Here is a 23727-nt window from a genome sequence, read left to right on the forward strand (position 1 = left end):
CCACTTTAGAACCCTGTGGCACTATCATATTTGTCATTTAATGAGACTTACTGTTTAATTTGTCAAAAACAGTTAATGTGACATGGTTTCAAAGTGTATACATATTAGTACTCGTGACCGTACGAGCGAGACAGACAGTCTGTGCGGGTTCCCCTTTCCTCCTTCGCGGCATGCGGCCGTATTATTCCTTAATATTATGACAAGTAAGACGCAGAGGGGGTGAGGTACCTAAATCTAGTTACGAATTGGTGCGAAGCGGGGGTTACCAATCTATACGTAGATTATTCTTTATTCTGTGCCTTAACTATGAGACTGAGTTTTAAACTGAAAGATTCGATTCGAACAAACCTCCATTAATTTAAAAGTGCTTACAGCTAAGTGCTCTGATGCAATTATAATATTTAGCAAGAAGCCATGTACATCCATCAGTGTCTGCAACGAGCCTTGAAATTTGGATGGTGCCCAAATTGTTCCAACTGTTTAGGTTCATCGCGCATGACCTAGCTATGAGTGGTGGCAGGGCCGTACTTCGCGTAGCTTCTAAATGTGAAAGTAACTTCCGTTTGATGGGGGCTTAAACTATAGACTAAAAATGTGAGAGATCTGTTAAAATACCTATATTTCGCAACAAAGATATTTTGATCTCATTCGGCCCGAATTGGATGAAAAATGTTCAAAATAATCGACAAAATCGCGAGCCAATAGCTAGTAAATAAAATAATAATATATTTTTAATGTGGCAATTGTAGGATATAAAAAAAGAAGACATTGTTTTGTGTCCGTGTTCGTAGAAATGTTTACATGACTCGGTATCGAAGACTAAAAAAGATATATTCATAGTTTTGTTCATCAAATCCATCTTAGGACTTCATGTGGATAGTGGCTGCAGGTTGTCCTTGAGTAGTTGTGACTAACTTAGGGAATACGTACGCGAGTTTATGTATGTATCTATTTACATGTGAAACTAATACTTGTTTAGTTTGACAAGCCATGAAATATCACCATTCTTCGCTTACGATAATAACAGCAACACAACGTTTCCAGGCGGGTTAAAAAGGCCACATCGAAGCAATTCATCTAAAAACAATATTTCAACTTGACATTTGCGCATATAAAAGTAAGTGCGCAATGCAAACAAATGTTAAATAGCAACATTGCTTTTTTAGATGAATTGCTTCGATGTGGTTTTTTTAACCCCTAGTTTCGGATCTGTCGGCGGGGTGAACAACTGAGTCCACAACATGTAACTTGTTTGTCTAGCGGTGCTATGTCTACAGGCGAGAAGTCAGTACAGTTAGCTGTCTCAGAAGTGCTTGGAATGATGATAACAGCCTCCTTAATAGAAGGTCCGGGTTCGATCTCCAATAGAAACATTGCCGAAATCTGAAAAGACTGACCTTTGTTTGATAATGACATTGCATTAAATTACCCAATTGTTTGAAAAAGTAAGATGATTCCGTACTTCAGAGGGCCCCGGTCTACTTACTGATGTAATACGTAAGCCGTTGCTCCTGGTTACTAAGTATTTACTGATGTAAGTAAGTTACATGAGCCATGGCTAGGGCCTTTCACACACACGACGGAAGGACGGACGGCTCACCACCCTGACACAAGAATCTCACAACCCACACGAAAGAAGAATTCTAAAACCAGACCGGATGAAATAGAGAAACCAATAACGCATTTTATATGCACAAGCACAGATGTTCGCCATACTTGCATCGGGAGACGTTCGTATTCGAGCCAGACCGCAGAACGAATTAATGTCATAATTTACTCTGAATCAGCCTTGAACTGTAGTTTTATATTTACGAGTGCACTTGCAGTGTTACTACTATTGTCTCCGACGAGCAGTTGTGTTGTGCTTTAGTCGTTAAGTATAAAAACATATTACTCCCAACATTCATTCGCTTCCATTTATTTCAATTATCTACCAAATGACCAGTATTTATTTAATACAAATTAATAATATAATTAATTATCTGTATTTCAACCACAGATTTCAATTATAACCAATCTTTTCCGCGCCCGATCGTCAACTGTCTTCTTTTTCTGTTTTCAAAATGTTCGCCATTATGTTTTTTTAAAGGATTGGACAATAGAGTTTTGGCCATAAGAGTTGTTTACTTCGTTCGGGCGACAATAGAAAGTAATTTATGTTTTTGGATTTCTTGTATTGATTGATTTTCCTCATTCGTTGTAATGATAAATGAGGTTTTGCGAGCTTTCGCTGTACATTTCTATGCCTAAGTTGTTCCACTGCTGGGGCCCACCTTTCTCGTTCCTGTGTGAATTTAGGTCCATTTCTCCGATTAAGCATTGTATTCGTTAGACCTTTTTCTTCGTTTTTAATTTAATCGTTATTTCGACAATAATAATGACCTATGTTAGAATAAAAACATTTTATCATTTAATTTTCCTCGGTCACCTGACGTTCATTTTCTTATTTTATCGTGTGGGTTGTGAGGTGGATTACCAACCCCATCAATCCTGGTGTCAGGGTTATTATTGAGCCGCCATAGGCCTAACATGACTCATGTAACGACTACGTACTTACATCAGTAAGTTGTATTGAGTCAGAGATTCGTTCAGCATTTTATGTTTCTGTTTTATTCCTATATGAAAATACGATAAATTCGATGAACTTGGTATAAAATATCCTTTATTTGCGACGCGTCCATGACACGGCACATAGTACTAGGAATTGCATATTGATTTTAGTTTCTGAGAACCGGTTCATGTGAATCTGATGAGCTAAGTTCCATAGGCTGCAAAGTTATCTTTGATTATTTCAGGATCTGCCCACCCTATTAGGGATTACGGGCTTGTTGTTGAGTTTGCGTATGTATGTAATAATAACGCAACATGATAAAGCTAACACAAAACATTTTATTTTCTTACCAATCAACAATGTTCGTACGCATCTGTATTAGTCCCAGAAAGACTCCTCAATTCTCTTCTAACTTAATTAAACATTCATTCACCCAATTGAATGTTCCGTCATGTCTCTTGGGATCCCTATCAAGCTAAAATATTCTTTATACTGTTTCAAGGGGCCCCTAAGGTTGCCTGGCAGAAATTGCTGTTTAGCAATAAGGCCGCGTATTGTGGTTATGTTTTATTCGTATGTTTATGTCCTTTGTATATGTTGTTGTGCAATAAAGTATTATTGATTGATTGATTGATTGATTGATTGAAGGGGGTTAAAAAGGCCACAATTCATCTAAAAAAGCAATATTGAAATTTGACATTAGCGCATACGAAAACAAGTGTTCAATGCAAACAAATGTCAAATAGCAATATCGCTTTGATGTGGCGTTTTCAACCCCCAATATGCTGCCGTGGGTAGTGGAGACTTCGGTTTTTATTCAGGAATTTATTTCAAACGCCAAATTTAATGCTGTTTTAGAAATAGTTTGTGAATGGGCTATTTAATTTTAACAACTTATTAAAATGAGATACATTTTACGAAACGTCAAAACAATAATTTTCTTTCGAATTTGTATGAAAATACTTCAAATACTGTCCGAGCGACGTCACCAATAAAAGCGGACGACCATCGTGATCATTCCGATTTCATTCTAACGAATAAGTCGAAGGAAAATGAGTTTGTTTTTTAATCATCTTAGGCCGGTTTCTATTTCAACATAAGCGTTCAGTATTATACCTTATTTGCTGCAACTTGAAACTACCCACAGATGCGCCAAGAATCCAACAACAATGCGATCGTTTCTCGAGTTTCATTATTTGCGGTTTTGAACCCCCGATCTTCGTCCCTGATCCAGTTTTCTGACCTCAATCAAGTAATTCATCAAATTGTGGATCCTTTATTCGTTTCCTTTGTCCGTGTATCCTTGAAACACCTCAAGGTTATCGCATTCTTCAGGTTAATAACCAAGAAAAACGCAATTACTTAATTGTTTCGGATATTTATGGAGTTGTCTTTGTAAAGTGTGATGTACTCAGCTGCGATTTTTTTCGTATATGTCGAAGGATTTGTTTTAATTACCGATTAAAGCTGCAGTAAAAGTAAAAAATACATTAAGGTTGAGTCCTGTACAAATAAGGATTAGTAATTTTTAAAAATAACAAGATTTTGATGACGGAGATATGGAAACCTTATTTTTATTGGATTTGTTGGTTAAAAACAGAGCAACACGAACACCCTGGTTAAAAAGTGTTCCGAGAAAGTATACCTATGTGTGTGTATTCCTTTTACATACTTTCTTCTTTTATTATCTTAACAATAGTAACAACGTAAGACGTATAAAGCAAACATACGCGGTAAAAAGACAGCTACGTAGGCGTCTGGCCTTGATCGATCCCTGCGTGTGTCATTCCGTTTCGGACGGCGTCGGAGCCTGCCGTGGTTGGATCCTTTTATACTACGCACTAGTTTTACTATGCTGAAAATCCAGAAATAAAAGTTATAACCCAATTTTTATTACAAATAAACTAAGTAAACGTAAGTCTTTTACGTCACTTGGGATACTAATCAGACAAAATGAAAAATTTTGATGTTTTCGTTCTTTCTATTTGAGACTACCTACTCTAAATGTTTTAAGTTTATACCCTATTCATAGCAAATAAAGACATTTAATTTGATTGTGTTACATTCGCATTTCGGATAACCAACAGGCATTTAGGATTTACCTTGCCAGCAGGATTTTTAAAATATTTACAGGTATGTAAATATTCTGAAAATATTTATATAGCTATTTCGCGTTCAACAGTCTTTTTAATGAATGTTCATTATGAGCGTTAATTGCGTTTTAATTGTTTCTGTCGTATAATTAAAGGACAGTGGGTTGGGTCCTTTTATTATTATGCTTCCCCATACAATTACAACATAATATAAGATAATCCCAATACCTAGTCACAATGTCTACGTACGGTACTATCTGTTGGGTCAGTTAGCAACTGAGTCAGGGATAATCCTATTAATGCGTCGTCCGAAACAGCTAAACAAGCTGGTAACAAATGGATGTCTCGAAACTTGTAACCACATTCCACATTCGCACATACAATGAGATCCCAATATAATGCTTACGAAAATCTCTTGAAAATACCTAACGTCTCCTACGACACGTCACGCTATTTTATAGGCCTTAAAGTTCCCTTGTCTCCTTTTTCCATAAAAAAAGTTACGTGCTAGTTATATAGGACTTATTGCTCGAGGGGTCTATAAAATCTTAGTGCGAGCACAAACTTATGGTCCAATGTCAAACGGTATTTCCAAAATTTGGTGAGACCTCTTGGAGGAAAATATCTTGCAAATACTAAAAGTATTTGCGGCATCCAGAACAGATCCATCAAGACCCATCAAAGGAAAAGGGCGAAAGGAAATAGGCTATAATAAAGATGTTATACAAACGCAGGGTCATTATAATATCACCCCTCGAATCAACCCCACTTGATATTGAAAGTCATATCGAGTTGATGTTCCCTCCTACGTCGCTTGGAAACCGATATGCCTTATTTTTCATGAATTTTCTTCTAATACTGTTGACAGGTGCCTAATAGCTTATTTAAAGGATCTCATAAATGTTTAATCTCAGTAATAAGATTTTCCGATTATATCACCGTACATTGTTTTTGTTTTTGTGTGGGTTAGACCCCGTGAAACTTCAATACCTACAGTACGTCATAATTAGTTCAGTTTATCATTAGTAAGTTGGGTTCTTCTAACTTGACTTACTATGATTACTATAATACCAGCTACTTTCATTCTCGGAAAGTTTTACAATCAAAAAGCATTTTGTCGAATATTACATTGCGCAAACTCAGAGTCATATTTCTGGACCAAAACTCTTTAATTCCTCTCTCCCCCAAAGTTAATTCGCTCCAGATGGGCTGGTATCCGTCCCCGAGGTGGTTAGTAAGTAATAGCCATATGGCGGCGGCAACCCGATATCTTGCGAATATTGAAACGTATATCCCAATATTTGATGTCTATAGCAGACTACGTAGAAATGTTGAACGTATTTTTCTTTTTAATTAATGTATAATCTCGATTGTTGCCATAAAGTGACTGAATAAAGATTTGCTACATTTCTTGAAATCCATACTCGAATTTCGCATGCAGACAATGTCGCCAATCAATATTAATAGCGTTACTTTTGAACAATTTGAACTTTGATTACGTATCTCGGAACGTGATATTCATAATTAAAATCCAATAGGGACCAACCCTTAATCATTATTTCGTTAAGACACCCTCAGGCCTAATTACTTTTCCCCTTTCTTCGCCTTCTGTTTGTGATATTTGCATCTAAATATATTCGCTGTTTATAAAAGTAATATTTCCAGGGGAAATGGAAAAATAGGCAAAGGAGCATGTTCGACAACACGCATCCTTAATTTAACATTCCTGACGACTCCATGTTCCGCAGTACACAATATGTCCTCAAGTTATTTAACTCACGTAACTGTTCGTGCTTGTGCTTCAAGTCCTTGTACATACATATTTACAGTTCACCTTTATTTGTCTTTGGATATAAAATATGACAATATAATGTCACAGAAATAACCAGTATGTAGCAACGCATCTGAGGATTACGTTAGGCTGTGTCCGCGTCAAAATGTTCAGCTGTGATGTTTAAACAAAGCCTGAAACAAGGCAAAATCGATACGAATGCCGTCGCAGGCGGACGCGCGCCGCTACCTCAAAATTATATTCTGAGCCAAATCCAGCAGGCACGTGACTCAACTTGTTGCCGCTCTGAGAGGGACGAAACTGTAGGGCGAGACTACACTCCACGGTGCGACGTCGCAAATTGTGTCTGTGAAGTGTCTAGGCGAAATTGAGGTTTTGTAATGTCTTTAACTCTCATTTCTCCTGATTGCCTGCCCCCACATAAGTTTGTTCGAAAGCACTTTTACAGAAATAAATATATAAGGGTTTTGCTAATAACTTGAATAGATATGAAAACCTACAAAATTTTGTTCATTAGTGTACATGCAGCCGTAGCGTGGTAGTATGGTGGCAAACTAATAAGGGCTAAGTAGGAATTATTAATCTCGTGCCCCACGTTGGGAGCCACTTCGCCTGCTAAATTGTTGGTTTTATGAAATAATTTCAGCCGTCTTAATCATGTTACCGTTGCAGTAGCCACGTTAAGTAAATAGTTTTATTTATAATTGATTTCATTTCTGTAGATATCATTTTTGGATCGACAAAATAAAGGAAGGATTCGTCAATTTATAGTTTTGCAGTTTCCCAAAAAATATGAGTAGTTGTTTAATAGTTCAATTTGTCTTCCTCTGCCAAGGTAAAAATACCATGAGTAAGTTTCATTATTCCAGTCACATTATTATCTGTCTGAAATGAACGGCAAAGTTATATTGAGGAAACTAATTTATCACAGCGGCGATATGATCTGTGGAGTGTAGACATTCGAGGGGTGGACGGAGTTAGAATATCGCAAATCTCATGTCCTTTTAATGGAGTGCTCAAATTGTCGGAGCAGGAGACAAATGAACCGCAATGTGATACAAATTGGACAAATGTGTTTACTTAAGTAAATGTCGATTGATTCAGTTTGTATCCTATGGTCGAAAAAAACTGAGTTTCAGTTTTGATCTTAAGGCATTGCTCTCTAGATGATTGTGACAAACAGTCTAAAGCACTTTACAAAGAAATGCATGTATTTAAGTATACGTTTGGACGAATGGACGTCCACAATCGGCAGTCTGGCGGACGCCATAAGCGGTATTTCCATTGTGCTGTGTGCATGCACCGGCTGAGTGCGGCTTAGTCCTGGAATTCCCGGTTATTACCGCAGGGACACGGTCTCGAGGTTGTTGCCCGCATCGATCGCCGCACCACGCGGTGTTACCGGTGCACGGGGTTACGCCACCATCCTCACTGCAGTCCTTGACTACTCTCCAAAACCATATTTCATAATAGATTTACCAGAAGACTAACTGGTAGCCGATCCACTTCACCGGTCATTAACGTCACATGCTAGAGAATTCGTTGCCAAGATTGCGAAGACAGTAATAACCATTCGATCTGATCGATTTTCTCAAAGCTTGAGCTTTTGCGACTGAAGATGTCCGTCGATGGATTTGTATTTATGCAAGGCGTTGGAGAGGCCATCCGCAGATTTTAACCGGAAATCAATCGGAAGCAATTCAAGTGGCGAAACAAATTCAGCGTGGCGTTGCCGACTGTTAATTGGCTGCGGGTGGCGGCGCCGAGACGGCGGCGGAACCGCCGCATGGCCCCGCGGCCTCCCTCGCAACCCCCGCGCCGCCTGCTCGACGTTTTTATGAGCGAGAAAGCCACCGAGACCTGCGAGTCAGGGTGGCTCTTAAATTAGTTCATCTTCCTGTGTCTAGAACACGGCTAGTTGCTAGGTGCGGCTGCGTCAACCTTGACTTCAGAACAACTAATTCATAACTTGTTCCGCTGTTGGTCGTAATTTTAATTTTCCTATAAACTCCTATGGAATTTGTGTCATATTAATTTTACAAAGTTAAAGTAAAACCCTTGAAAACATTTCCATAAAAAGGGGTGCATTTACAAGAATACCATGTTGTATAAGGGAAACCCGGCACTACGTAATAGATGTCATGGGTAACATAATTTTTCCATTTGGTAGGCTTATTTTCTTGTGCGGGTTATCAAGTTAGGGCTGGTGGTGCGGAGCAGGGGGTGTCGCAAGACGGGGCGGAGGTGCGGGGCGCGGGTGTGGATATCGACCGGCACCCTCCTCCACCCCGGGGTTCAGTTTCCGGGCGAGAGTCGCGCAGTCCGCCCGCGCCGCGCCGCGACTCCATCACTTGTTAGATAGTCGATTTTGAATCTGCCATCATGCTGATAGGACTCGTCCGGGACTCGGTGATGCAGTGCTTCTGCCACTCATGCCGCGCTCCCGTTTTACCAGCAGGTTGGGGAGCCGACCACATCGAAACTGATTTCTTCAAGAAAAGCTCTGACGCCGTAACCACCTTTCTTGCTGCGGAGAAACTTAATGACAGACTAAAAAACCTACTTGCTTTTAAGATTTAGGAGTTGCAGATACTTTGACTTTTTGTTTTTTAACTTTTTTTCTTAGGAAATTTCAAAAGTCTTACAAAACTTCATTGAAGTCAAAACTAGATTTAAACGACTATAAACTAATCAAAACGTCAAAAGTTAGTTGCTGCCGGTGTGCTATCAAATTTTGAATCCTGTGATTTAAATTCTGTTTAATTGTCTGTACTGCTGGAGAAGCTTACCTCAAAAGCCGGCCGGCGACCGGTGTGGTGCCGGCGTTTAAGCCGCATTTGACATTAGCACGTGGTTCAATGCCGGCAAGTTTTCCCTTGTCTAAGGCTTCCAAAGAACTCTTAAGGCTAAAATCTACTTATAGTTAGAATCGGGGTCGAAAATTCCACGAACGTATCGTAATTTGCTCGGAGTTATGTAAGGACTTTGCTGAAGTCACAAGTTGTAACTTTGCCATGTTGCCTTTATCCTTTCCGTCATATACACTTGGTTATGGTGTGACTTCGAAGCTTTCACCTTCATCAAACTTCGTTAGTTTGCTTTTGGGTCTTTGGTTCGTTGCTGATAATGATTTCTGTATTTGACGTATCTTCGAATGTTGTTTTACATCCTTGACTTAGACTTATTTTTGGTTTCTAGTTGGGCGTATAGGCGTGTGATAGGAGCATCTAGAGTTATTTCGCTGGTGTTTGTCTGCACTTTGCCAGACGTATCGATTTAACATTATACTGTCCACCATTTTGCGCACTGGAGCTTTTAGGTCGGGTATAGTTAGGGTTGCTGCTTTTTTCAGGATGTATGTAGTAGGTCTAGACCGGGCATAGCAATGTTAAAATATTACTTTTATTTATTTAAACTTTACTATCAGCATAGCTTTAATTAAGGATTTTGTAAGATCAGCGTTTATCTCGTTTTATGGGCTTTCGCTTACCTTTGGACAGGGAGTAAGACTACTGTTTAAAAATGTAATAAATTTTATAGTATATATAAAAAATAAACGTGATAAACGAGTTGGTTTATACTATTTTATATAGTACGGGGCTTGTAATTAGTACGTTTAGTACATTTCTGTTCTAAGCTAACTTTTTACATTCACATTATGCAATCGACGACAACATTGTAATAAAAAATCTTCGAACTCAATGCTACTTAACATTTTCGTAGTTATTTTATGAAAACGATGTTGATTTTACATAATACCAGGGGCTTCATTAGCTTAATGCACGCAACAAAGATATAATGCCCGTGAAAGCCGTTTGAGTTAACTGTTTCGATATTTTATGATTATGCGTTGACTTGATTTAGAAACACTTGAACTTGGAAGATATGTATATTTATTGTATCTGAATTTCAAAACTACCAAAATATCATTGGTTTAAATAACTTTAGATCACAAAAAATATTCTAATTTGCCGAAATAACGTATAAATTCTGCAAAAATAAGGGATTTTACAATTCATTTCAATGTGATCGCGTTATTATTAAATTTTCCAGCATTTAGAAATACTGGAAAACACTATAGATTCTGATGCTCTATTGTGTCAGGATGTTCAAATTCCAAATCAGCTTATTCAACCTAACAAGTACTTGCTATTTGAAATTCAAATTCATCCAAACAATTAAGCCTTTCAATTATTGTTTCTAGGATACCTTTACCGGTGCCAGCAGCACGCGCTCAAGTGTATTCAAATTTACACATACACGATTTGAAGATGTCACCCTCGTATTAACTCGTATAATTGTTTAGGGGCTCATAATAGCAAGTTAAATCGACAGGGTTTAATTGACTCAACAAGTTTGGTACCCCTCAAATTTCAGGGGAGCAACAGGAGTTCCAAATTTCCCGGGATGATCCCTTCCAAATTGGCCTGTCATTCATTTAATAGCGGCGTTATGACAATTCCTCTTCGTAAAATGTTCGCCATCTGTTCTGACAATGGCAAATCTCTAATAGTCTAATCTCTTTAACAAATGCTTTCTTACATTGTTTGAATGCTTTCTTTTACATATTCAGTTCTTAGTCTCAAAGTGTTCTGAAGAGAAATAATAGGCGCGTCCTCTTTCTATTTCCCCATTGCAAGAGTGAAAATAATCCTTCGATACACTTTTACGTACCCGTCACAGACACCCAATTGAAGCAAAATTCGCCCCATCAATATACTAATATTAACTATATCCCGTTTTCACAAGGTCCGCTTACCTAACCTGAAGATTTGACAGGTTTGGTTTTTTACAGAAGCGACTGCCTATCTGACCTTCCAACCCGCGACGAACAAACCAGCCCAATACAGGTTAAGTCCATAGGTTGGGGTACTAGTATTAACTAATGTACACATTAAAATACCAATGCCTTCCAGACAAAAAATAGAAGAGGGGCGTCACTTAACATAATCCTGTTATTGTCGCCATTTACACCCATAAAATTATAAAAAGTACACTGGACTTAGAAACCATCATGTAATCGGGCATCGTATAACATCCTGTATCTTTCTTCATTTCGATGTTTTCACGATATCCTTTGGAAATAGACTGTGGGAGATGTGTCAGCAAACTGTCCAGAGTTTGTCTGTACATAATATAAGTCGGGAAGGTTCCTTCCTTTCGCCCTAAAGTTTATAGTGATGGTGTGTAGCTACGCAATCAGGATAGCAAGCAACCCTTCCCAATGATGCATTGCAGGTCTAAAGTCCGAAACTAAGTTCGCGTGTTGCAAGTTATTTCACGTTACGCCTACCAAACGTACCAACTTTGTATTGTTTCCAGTTTATAATACTTCAGCATACACTTCGGAAACAACGGCGAGGCGTAATCTAAAGTTATATACATAATGTATATAGGGATACACAATATAAAGATACTTTGTACAATTTGAAGATTGTCGTTATTATGTTAGTTGTTATTCCTTGATACTAGATAATTATGAAATCTTCTGTATCGATGCTGAGAAACACAAAAACGCTTTAAAAGTCGTGGAGGTTTCAAGTCTTAATTTGGCTGTGAGAACTTCAGCTGAATAAATTTGTTTTTAAATTCGAATATGAATAATAATACCCAAATTTATGCCCCACTGCTGGGCAAAGGCCTCCCCCTTCTCTTTCTAACCATTTCTGTCTTGGGCATCGGAAGCTAAACCTAAAATAATAATAAAAAAACAACATTGTATCATATTGTTCTCCAACCCAATGCCATGAAGCAGCAAGCTAGGGGGAGGTGGAGGAGATAGTCCAGATGACAAGTGCGGGATGTAGACTGAAAATGTATTTGTACATAAGAGTCTTATTCAAAACTCTCTTTACGTGGTTTAGTATTCCCAAACGCAGTAAATTTGCTTTCCGCTCCCCCTCAAGTTTTAAAGCCTGGCATTAAATATTTTATCAGTTTTCATGTGGTATCGTGCGGCGCCAGAGGGGTCTGCTGCCGCCCTTTCAGCTGTATAATTCCATTTCAAACATTTATATTCGATTACAAAGTTTTTTTGCGCCGTTTCGTTGTTTATTTTAGCCTTCATTGTTTCTTCGTTGATGATGATTGTATTCGGAATGGATACAAAATACCGTTTGTGTTAAGGTTTCATTTATGTCACCAATTCTGCATGGGTCTATCTATACATACATTTGTATAACGATCTATTATTTTGTGAACTTAACCGCTAGATACGATTTCCAGAATTTATTCGTTTTGCGGACGGTTAATATTTTGTCCATGTTAGGCGAGAACAAAAGGTCTAAATGGATTTGGTTCTAAGATTTCACATTTCTTTGGAACACTTCCAACTTTTCAATTTGATTCTTTTTTCAGCAGAAGCATATTTCTTTTGAACGCATTTTCGCCTGAGGCGTTGGAAAATTTTATGCAAATTTCGAGGTTCTAGAGTGATATAACTTCACATTTTACGTCTTGTGAAACATACTTAATTATCTTGTAATCTCTAGAACCGTGTTTAGCTACAGCTAAACACTAACCACCTTGTTGAATCCAATTATCATACAATTCGACTGAACTTTGCTTTGATAATTTTTTATTTGTAAGGTGGTAAGAGATATTATTAAACCCCATATTAAGATTACTTCTAAGCACACTCAATAATCAGATATTACTACGTCACTAGATACCTGACCAAACTTCTCGGCCGCCTTAGTTTGTCCAAAGTTGACTGCGGTTATGTAAACGAGGGTTTGGTACTCTAGTACCTTGAACGTCGTTTTACCGCAGCCCGGCGTCATTACCATATGTGAACGTACTTTGGTCAGTCGTAGTACTTCTACAACGCTATTTCAATTAATTTGAATCGATATTATGGGAATTCTTTTCTTTGGCGTCTTAGCATTTCTCTTTTTAAAACATGACATTTTAACATGCACGTCGACCGATGATTCTTTCAGCACTTATGTCAGTTGAGGAAAATTTGATATTTTTCTTTAAATAACAAATTCCAAAACTTGCAAATCAGCAGGGACCTTGGCATGAAAGGGATTAATTGCCAGGATTTACAGCCCAAGGCCTCAATAAGCACTAATCTTTTCGTATTCCCTCCGTCTCCGCGTTGTCTGGCTTACAACGCTGCGTTGCCGCACGGATATCGTATCTATAGGGACCTTCATAATTCTCCTCACGTACCGGTCTCTCATCTTCTGTCCCGGCGTATCATTACCTCACAACTCGTAACTATCGCACCAAAACTTCTAAAAGTAATGATTTCAGAAAATTGGTGCCCAAAATGGGGCGCTGGTCAAAATACTTCAACATCGAACTCGATTGGATATTCAGTAGGAATAATCGTTTAAATAATAGTTTCACGTATTTCTTACTATCCAAATCGAAATAGTGAAATATTACTCTAACATAAACCCTAACCCCAAACTAAAACTCTAAACACGTACGGAATAGCAATTTATTTACTGAATTTTCAGCAAGATCCCTCGCGTTTCAATGTTCATGGACACAACATCAAATTACTCTTTAACTTTTATTTTTAGTTTTATTGTTGGAGAAATAAAACACATTTTGTATTTGCTTTTACAAAATTACAATGCTTGCACTTTTTATGTTACGTGCAACGAACGTATGATGGTGGATTTATTTCCAAACTGATTTTTATCTGGACTTGTAATTAGCGTTGTCGCTGTGTCGACGTCCAGTGATAGAATGTGCTGTCGAATCGATACAGCTCGAGTGGTCACGCGATCATGAATTGCCATCGATTTATTAACGTAGGGTACGTAAGGAATGCTGTTCAAATAAACATTACCCGTCCACATCGACCACTTGTAATCGTTTTTCGATGGTCTGCGCTTCACCCTGAATGCTGCGGTCTCTGACGCTCCCCTCAGCCTTAATGTGACCCCTAATGGATTCCCCACTTATTTATTAAGGAAGAAAAAAATGCCATTTGATTGATATTCCGTCGGTTTCGTTGTTTTTAGGAAACTTTTTGTCTGTTCGAATGTCAGGGCCGCTTCGTGGAAAAGTTTTTCCTCTGACGTTAATTAAAAGCGATTGGATGGTTTCTTATCTGTCGACACGAGGAGCCTGTTTCTCTCTAAGATTAGAGATAAGAAAAACCATGTTAAAACCATGTATTAACATGGTTTTTATCTAACAAAGGTCGTTCCACTACTATGTTTGTTCATGTACTACTCAATTTATTAATATGCACAATGCACCTACTTATCAAACATTAATTTGTATACTTACTTAGCTTCTTACCTATACCTACTGTATAAAGCATCTCCACATTATCGCTATACCATAAGCATCCATTTCCTCGTACATGCAGTATAATGCTTAGGTTAGTACAACATTCCTTTTAGGGAATAATAGTATTAACGAACTTGTTGGTGGTCTTCGTGATTTCCTGATTATCATAATCTGCTGCTATACAAGCCGTGAACAAACCTTAAAGGTAGTTCAGAACGACGAGGATTAAATGTGTTTAGAACTTCGCCTTCAAGGATTTGAGCAGCATTGTCCTCTTTGAATGAATTTCAGACGATATCTTTTCCAACAGTGTGTAATGCTCGTCTTTGGTATTAAGTATACTTTTTTTAGATTCCTAGCACATTCAGTAGTTGCCTGCAGCTAATAACAATACAATACGATAAACTGACTACCCGAGAAAAGCTAAATCTACATAATAATATACTATTTCTTCCCTAATATTTCCTTCGTTCTACCTCCATTATGTCGTTTGTATGATGATCTATCGAGTATTTTCGGGGTCTTGATCCCAATTTTGTCTTGTATTATGTATATGACGTATGAATAATAGGAACATTCACTTTATTTTGCCGTATATTTTTGTTAATTTGTCTCGGATGGCATTTTCGGGAATTTTCTATTCTCATACTCGAATCACTATCATTACTTAGTTGAGCGCTTAAAGCAGCGAGTTTTATTTCTTTTAGTCATTAAGATGACTAGATGATTGATGATGATGGCTAGATAAGTCTAGCCTACTTTATATCACTGCTGGGCAAAGGCCTCCCTTTGATTCTTCCATTGTTCTTGATTTTTCGCAATCTCTGGCCAATCCTTGGCCTTTACCCGTCTTGCACCCAATGACCCTCTGCATTTTTGTTTCAAATATTTTTTTTATTACGTCACAACAATATTGAATGCTTTGATTCTGCAATTCTCGTCAACCATTTTTAAAATTCGTCTCCAAGCAAGTTTGGTGGATCGGCGTCAGAGGTACAATCAGACCCTGACTCTGGTTCTCTTGCAGCGCACCGACGGTCAGCACCTGTGAAGAAACCAGTCGGGAAACCACGGACCAAACAGCCCAAGAAGGTCAAATTTATAAGTAAGTGTCTAAGGAGTCCTAAAATATTGAGCAAGGAACGAATTACATTTAATTACTGTGTGAAGATGGTTTAGAACGTAATATTCTTCGCTAGTGTGAGAACCCTGGTGTTAGGGTTACTATTGAGCTGTCAAAGACCCCTGACATGGGTCACCACAATACCTAAGTATGTAGTCGTTACACTCATGTAATGACGACATACTTAGGTACTTAAGTAAACAACCGAGCCAAGCGAGACCGACAGCTTAATACCAAACAAAAATGAATTCTAAATATAAGTACTAAACGAATTCCTATCTGAGTTAGGATAGGTGAAGTGTTGGTGCTAATTTCTGTACACACCATCAAATTTAATTTTAAGTTATATTTGTCATTTTCTTATCCGCCGAATAGTCTTACCTTTTCGGAGAATAAAAAATGACAGGTATAACTTAAAGTAAAATAAGGAGGTGTCTGCAGGAATCGGGGCCATTATCAACGTATTTAATAAGACAAAAATACTCATGTTGCTACGTAAAAAGATTTTTCATATGTGTGGCATTAACAAAACGCAAGGATACTGAAAAAAGAAAGCACAGCATTCAACTTTATAAATAAATTCGAAGGTAAACCGGATACCTATCACACTGTACGAAGAGGATACTCTTGAAAACAATGCGGGACTATGCTTCTTCAATATGAGTAATTTTAAACATGCTTTAACTACTATTGAAAAATAATTTGATTTTCTACATTGTAATGTCAAAATATTTATTAGCTTCGTTCGTTCTTTCTTAGTTCACCTTACAATGAATGTATATATTAATTATTTTCGTTTATGGAGAATGATAGTAAAAGAAATAACCGGAATTAAAATAAAATAATAAAACCTTTTACCAAGATGAAGTTGGTAGCGACAAGCCCCCATCATATGGTGATCAAAATATATAATCATCTACCGAAATACATAAAAAATATAAAAAATCCTTTATTTATCAAAAAATTAAAACAATTCCTAGAAAATAAGTGTTATTATACGATTTCAGAATTTTTTAATGATAAAGAAAATATGTAAAGTTCCTATTGTTGATTAATTGTAGAGAAAAATATATATATTATAGATAATAAGTACTAACTAACATATTAACACTATATAAATAATTTACTAACATAGAATAGAACACTAATATCATTTATTTTTTATTGTATCTAGTAGCCTCTCTACACTTTAAATTGCTGTGCCCTTGCAGGGTGTCACTTGTACTTTATTAATTATGTAACACCTTTTATAATAACCTGTGGCTTTGCAATAAATAAATAAATAAATAAATTTCTGACTACTTTACCAATTGGGATATAGTTGTGAGCTTATGTTATATTTGTATTAATTTCGAGGTTGAATATAGTTGAAATCTAGAAGACTTGAAAGATATTCATGCCGAACAGGAACATTATTCTATAATAACTTCAAAGATCTCAGCACCCAAGGCACCCAACGTTCTAAGTCTGTAATTTCATGATAAAACATATAAGAAAAGTCCTAAAGAGTCTTCAGAAGTTTAAATTGTTATATGGAATGACTAAACACAATTTTAAACTTAGAATAACCTTGTTTCGCTGAAACAAGCGACACATTTCGTCGTATACTCGTAATATCATGTTTCTAGCGTCATAATCCCACATTCGCCGCTCACACCCGCCGTGTTTGGAGTACTTCTTTGTTCGTTACTCCCTTGACGCTGTGCTCCAGATCTTCAGAAAAGTTCAGCATTGTCTATTTGAGGTGCTTCACACGGGAATGCTGAGGTGCCATTGTATACCTGAGGTTTTTCATGAGCGAGGCTTTGTCTGCCGAAATACTACCTAGCAATTTGGGGAAAATAAAATTTACTTAAGCAAATTGTAGGTTCCAGGCACAGTCATGGGCAGTAACATACCCACATTGGAACCCTGTCGTATTAACATATTTGATTAGTCAGGTTCATGTACTAAAATGTAACATGGTACTAAAATGGACAGTACAAGTATATTAAATGTCTGATCATGTTCGTGACCGCACTACCCTGCTTCGTTTGTTAAAAAAAAAAAACTAAAAAAGAATGTCCGAAACGTTGTACGTTTGTAGAGTTTATTTCAACGACTCTTTGAAATTAATAATAAAAATAACAAAAGCATAAGAAAATGGAAAAGTTTTGACAAAAGCGTTTGACATTCCGCCCTTCAGGCAACCCTGAAGTCTCCGGGTGAATATCAAAATGTGCCAAGTTTGGTGGCGAACTACATGAAAAAATTGGGTTCCGACATGAAAAAGGATCCGAAAGGATGCCGGAACCTAATTTTTCACGAAAAAATAATATGAAAGTTCGCCACCAAACTTGACATTTTGATATTCACCCCTCCCCTCTTCTGCCCTTGATTCCTCCACTCTTCTCGCCTCTGTGTAATCTCCGGCCAACCTCTTTGATAAGCCTTGAAGTCCCATGAAGAGGAAATGACTGAAAACCAGCGCTGGATGTTATCGTGCTTATATTATAAGCTGGGCCATTTCCTTTTGCCCGTATTCGTAATTACCTAGTTCTTAAATAAAAAAAATAACTGTTTTAGCAATACATTTATTTTATTCTTAATCTTTTTCATCACACCATCATTTACGGGGTCTGTCTCGACTTCTGCATCCATATTGACGCATCCAGTGAGTAATGAGTTGTGCCCACCCGTACTAATTAAATAAAGTAGTAGTACTTTATAACAACACTTTCAGTCAAAACTCATAAAGACATCATGAAATGTTTCCTCGTTTTGTCGGTGGCAAATACCTAAACCGCGTCATGCCAAAAAAGAAAAAACAGTAGCTTCAAGACCGTCGTCGCTTCGCTGTTTATCGTTTTAAATCGTAATCGTTAGATAACTGAGATAACAGCGACCCTCACGATATCAACTGGCAATCATGGTCTGAATCAGCCCTCAAAGTTTTCGTTACGATGTCACTAACATCTGTATATTTTTGAGGTACGTAGCTTGGTCCCTCATTAAAATGTAACACTCTTTTGAGCTTAATTTAGTAATTAGGCTAATGGGCACTTATGCAGGCCTCCAGGTAAACATAGCTGTATCGCTAGTATGGAGCGACGTACCTAAGTTGTGTTGTGGCAGTGCTGTGTCATCATAATATTATACAGCCTTGAGTATGATACCTATAGTCATGAGCAATATAATGTACCCACTTTAGGACTCTGTCGCACCAACATATTTGACATTTAGTGAAATTTACAGTTCAATTTGTCAAAAACGTTAATGTGACATGGTACCAAAGTGTATACATATTAATGCTCGTGACCGTACATACATAAATTGACACACCCCCTTCGCTTCTTCCACTCACATCAAAGACTTCATGCGAGCTCACCGGTTTAGAGTAGGCTCTTGACGTGTCCTTTCTTTGCATACATAAACCAAATTGGAAATGTCCTTAGAAAAGGTTTAGTATGATCTACTCTGACCGGGCCAAGTAGTTAATGCCATCTGCGGCAAATCTACAATAAGTCACGTCAAAAAAAAAAACTGCTCTGAACCGGCGTGTGTGTATGAAGCGATTAATGAATGTGGAGGAAGCAAGAGAAGTGTGTCAGGATCGAAGCAAATGGAATTCTATAGTCTCTGCTTACGCCGGTGGGAAATAGGCGTGAGTTTATGTATGTGTATGTGTTCAAGAGGTGATCGCTCGCTAGTACGAAACAAATAAAGGCATTGTCTTGGAAATATTTTATCTCTTTGTTATCTTTACGAGTGTTGACTGTTTGCGTTATTGCGTCTTATAAAATTAATAAGAATTAGGATATCAAATTACGAATGTACTGTATATTATGACTCACCTGCTTTTTTATTGTACATTTGTTTTGCGGAACTACCTAGTTATGAGGTATCTTATCTATGGTCTGCAGTTAAATAAATAATTGGATAGATACTTGTAGGTCGCGTCATTGTATTGTGTTGACTTTAGCGGACTGGTCATCTGTAGAAGACGACAATTTAATTACGTCTTGCACATCATCATCAGCCCATTAACGTCCCCACTGCTGGGGCACGGGCCTTCCCTATGGATGGATAGACAAATCGGGCCTTAAACCATCACGCGGGCCCAGTGCGGATTGATGGTTATTAACGACTGCTAATGCAGCCGGGACCAACGGCTTAACGTGCCTTCCAAAGCACAGAGGAGCTCGAGATGAAAACTTTTTTTGTGGTCACCTATCCTATGACCGGCCTTTGCGAAAGTTGCTTAACTTCAACAATCGCAGACCGAGCGCGGTTACCGCTGCGCCACCGAGCTCCTCTCACGTCTTGCACACAACACGTTAAAAGTAGGTATTTGTAAGTTAGTAACAGCTTCATAGTTTTTGGCCTGCCGACTCCAATAGGAATGAACTTAAGACTAGAGCACTTCCATTGCTCGAATAAAATGTGTGTCAGGACTTCAGAAGCTACAACCAGTGACAGCATCCTGGGAAGTTAAAATGGCCACATCGAAGCAATTCATTTATGAAAGCAATATTGCAATTTGACATTTGCACATGTAGTGCGTAAGTGCGTAATTTTAACCCCCTTCGATGTGGCCATTTTAACCCCTCTGTAGACAATAAATAACGACACCTTATAGTGAAAACCATGTAAGCGCCTTTTTGGAAATCACATTTTGATGCATTTGCTTCAACAAAAACTCGATTTCTTTCAATTAATTTCATCTTGGGTAAAAATTGAGACCACAAACTTTACCCTGGATTGAAATTAAATTGTCTATTGCGCGATTTTACTTATTAAAAAAAATCACCAGCTCAACTTGCTAAATTTGGAATAATAGACTGTGCTAATGTGACTGTTGCTGGACGTTGCCCTATAAATAATACTATATTTTTTATATCGTAATTTACTTTCTATAAATATCCCTTTACTTACTAGTATCCCTATCTTTCTTTCATATAATAACTTTGATATATATATATAAATTCTTATCTATATTTATCTGTGTTAATGATATAAAATTGTAATCCTATCCTATATATCCCTATCCTCTGATCCTTTGATCGTGTTTTACAAAATTCATTTTATTATAATGAAATGTTTCCCCGTTTTGTCGGTGGCAAATAGGCAAACCGCGTCATGCCAAAAATACATCAAATCCGAATATGCGTGGCTGTCACAAGGCGACGTTTTGCCAACTTTATCCCAGCACACCTTCAAATCCATGCAGTGTGAAACCCCGCCGTATAAAGGACTAGTCATCGCGACATCGGTATTACTCATTCGCTACAAATATCCTGGCGGGAGCGGGTGCAATATCCGAGAGCTTCAAGTGACTCATCAGAGGGTGGTAAACCCACCTCCCCCTCAGTCGGGTGTAGGTTACCGACGGTAGGATTCCGTATGTGGCCGCATGGTACTGGGGCCTTAGCCAAGTTGCAAGCGATTATGACAATCATTGTTGTTGTTTGGCCCTCCATTTTGGTGGACAGTAAATTGTATTAGATTAAGGTTGTTATTTTTATTTAATAAAAGAAAAAAAAAGTTTAAATTAGCCTTATATAAGGCAGGCAAAGATCTTAAAGACCATACAGTCTTGATTTTAGTAATTTAATCTTCGAAATTCACGATCAAAATAGGGTGTGCGTTACCCCAGCAAGAAAGTATCTCCTAGAGTTATATGAGTAGAACGTATAGTTGGTGCCTTATCTGCTGTAAATGTGCCCCACATAAAAAATGTGTGCCCCCTGTCGTTTCGAAAAAAAATCGAAAAAACGATTCTTGCTGGGGTAACGTTTTTCTAGCAGGAAAATTCTAAACGAATGATCGGAGAGAGAAAAACTGTGCATGGCCAGATAGCTTATATGTGTGCCAAAATGTGCCCCCAAAAATAAAATCTGTGCCCCTTCAGATTTTCGAGATATTGCATTTCCTGCTGGAGTAACGTTTTGATGAATAGTATATCTCTAAAACCATTGCATGTGCCCCTGTAGAATAAACATACGCGAGTAGCTCTTAATGTGTGCCCCTTTGTGCCCCAATTAGATTTTAGAAAATATTTATAGTTTTCAAGTTATCGCGGTTTTATGAAAACCCGAAAAAACATCGCAGCGCCTAAATGAGACAAGGCATAACTTCGCTGAAAACTGTATTCGGTCTTTCTTGACGCTAATAATAACCATACAAAGTTTCAAAAATGTTCATGCATGCGTTTTTGAATAATCTTGCTAAAAGTAAAAACGATGGTGTCATAACTTTGACGGCAAAATACAAGGAACTGGCACAATCCCAGATGTGTAGGTGTAAACCAAAATCTTGTGCCTTTAGTCAAAATATATGGTGAAAATATTGAGCTTCAAATGTTACGCATTAAGTAAATATAAACAAAAAACCAAAATATGTAAACAACGGCTGGTTATCCGACCAAATCTGAATGACTACTAAAAAGCGACGGATTCATACATATCGATGACCTTCTTTACTTTACTCACTAACCGGTTCACACGTGTTGTGCCTGAGTACACTGAAGTAGAAAAGTAATAACTAATAAAATAAAGTTGTTATTGGATTATATTTTAATAGCTGTTTCTATGACCTTACACATGATTAAGTACATTTATAAGAGCCATTTTCAAATAAAATGTACATGTGACTAACATGCTCAAAATCGTGACCAAACTGTTTTGTGACATACCTGTATTTTTATACTAATATAAATAATAATTTCCACATCAACAAGCTGTTTCATTTATATAGTCACAAGGTGCATTTAATATATTTTTTAATTAGCCCTCAAAACTTTTGAACGCGACTGTAAGGACAACAGCTTAGGTATAATACGTCCAATAAAGAAGGTCCTCGTTAAGTATGAATCCGTCGCTTTTTAGTAGTCATTCAGATTTGGTCGGATAACCAGCCGTTGTTTACATATTTTGGTTTTTTGTTTATATTTACTTAATGCGTAACATTTGAAGCTCAATATTTTCACCATATATTTTTGACTAAAGGCACAAGATTTTGGTTTACACCTACACATCTGGGATTGTGCCAGTTCCTTGTATTTTGCCGTCAAAGTTATGACACCATCGTTTTTACTTTTAGCAAGATTATTCAAAAACGCATGCATGAACATTTTTGAAACTTTGTATGGTTATTATTAGCGTCAAGAAAGACCGAATACAGTTTTCAGCGAAGTTATGCCTTGTCTCATTTAGGCGCTGCGATGTTTTTTCGGGTTTTCATAAAACCGCGATAACTTGAAAACTATAAATATTTTCTAAAATCTAATTGGGGCACAAAGGGGCACACATTAAGAGCTACTCGCGTATGTTTATTCTACAGGGGCACATGCAATGGTTTTAGAGATATACTATTCATCAAAACGTTACTCCAGCAGGAAATGCAATATCTCGAAAATCTGAAGGGGCACAGATTTTATTTTTGGGGGCACATTTTGGCACACATATAAGCTATCTGGCCATGCACAGTTTTTCTCTCTCCGATCATTCGTTTAGAATTTTCCTGCTAGAAAAACGTTACCCCAGCAAGAATCGTTTTTTCGATTTTTTTTCGAAACGACAGGGGGCACACATTTTTTATGTGGGGCACATTTACAGCAGATAAGGCACCAACTATACGTTCTACTCATATAACTCTAGGAGATACTTTCTTGCTGGGGTAACGCACACTATAGGTAGGCCTTATAGTTTTCGACATTGACAGTTATAAAAATGTATGGGAGTGACATAAGGTGACATGTCAGTCTATCCAAACATGAATTCAAACTCATAACTAGACATTTAAATAGATATTTTGAGTAGGTAGGTAAATAGTCATCTTATCGAGTCTGTCGGCATTCGTACATGATAGCAATATTGCCGTAGCATAGCAGCTGCATACGCTGCGCCCGAAGGACCAAGTTTACGATCCCGAC

The 23727-nt window shown here is 37.6% G+C and overlaps 1 protein-coding gene across 3 annotated transcripts in view; it reads left to right on the forward strand.

The window, feature by feature from the left end:
• Positions 1-23727, forward strand: part of LOC126370678 (stathmin-4) — a 43780-nt gene that overhangs the window by 8704 nt on the left and 11349 nt on the right. Inside the window, exons 1-2 of one of the 3 annotated variants that reach the window (XM_050015696.1) lie at positions 8743-8894; positions 15720-15797. The exons of 1 other annotated variant lie outside the window; for it this stretch is intronic. In XM_050015696.1, the coding sequence (XP_049871653.1) occupies positions 8819-8894; positions 15720-15797 (154 nt within the window). In that variant the 5' untranslated portion in view covers positions 8743-8818. Of the gene's footprint in view, positions 1-8742; positions 8895-15719; positions 15798-23727 lie in introns of those variants that run through there. One more of the 3 variants, XM_050015678.1, reaches the window with a different exon arrangement.

This window comes from Pectinophora gossypiella, chromosome 1 (genome assembly GCF_024362695.1).
Source record: "Pectinophora gossypiella chromosome 1, ilPecGoss1.1, whole genome shotgun sequence".
NCBI lineage: Eukaryota > Metazoa > Arthropoda > Insecta > Lepidoptera > Gelechiidae > Pectinophora > Pectinophora gossypiella.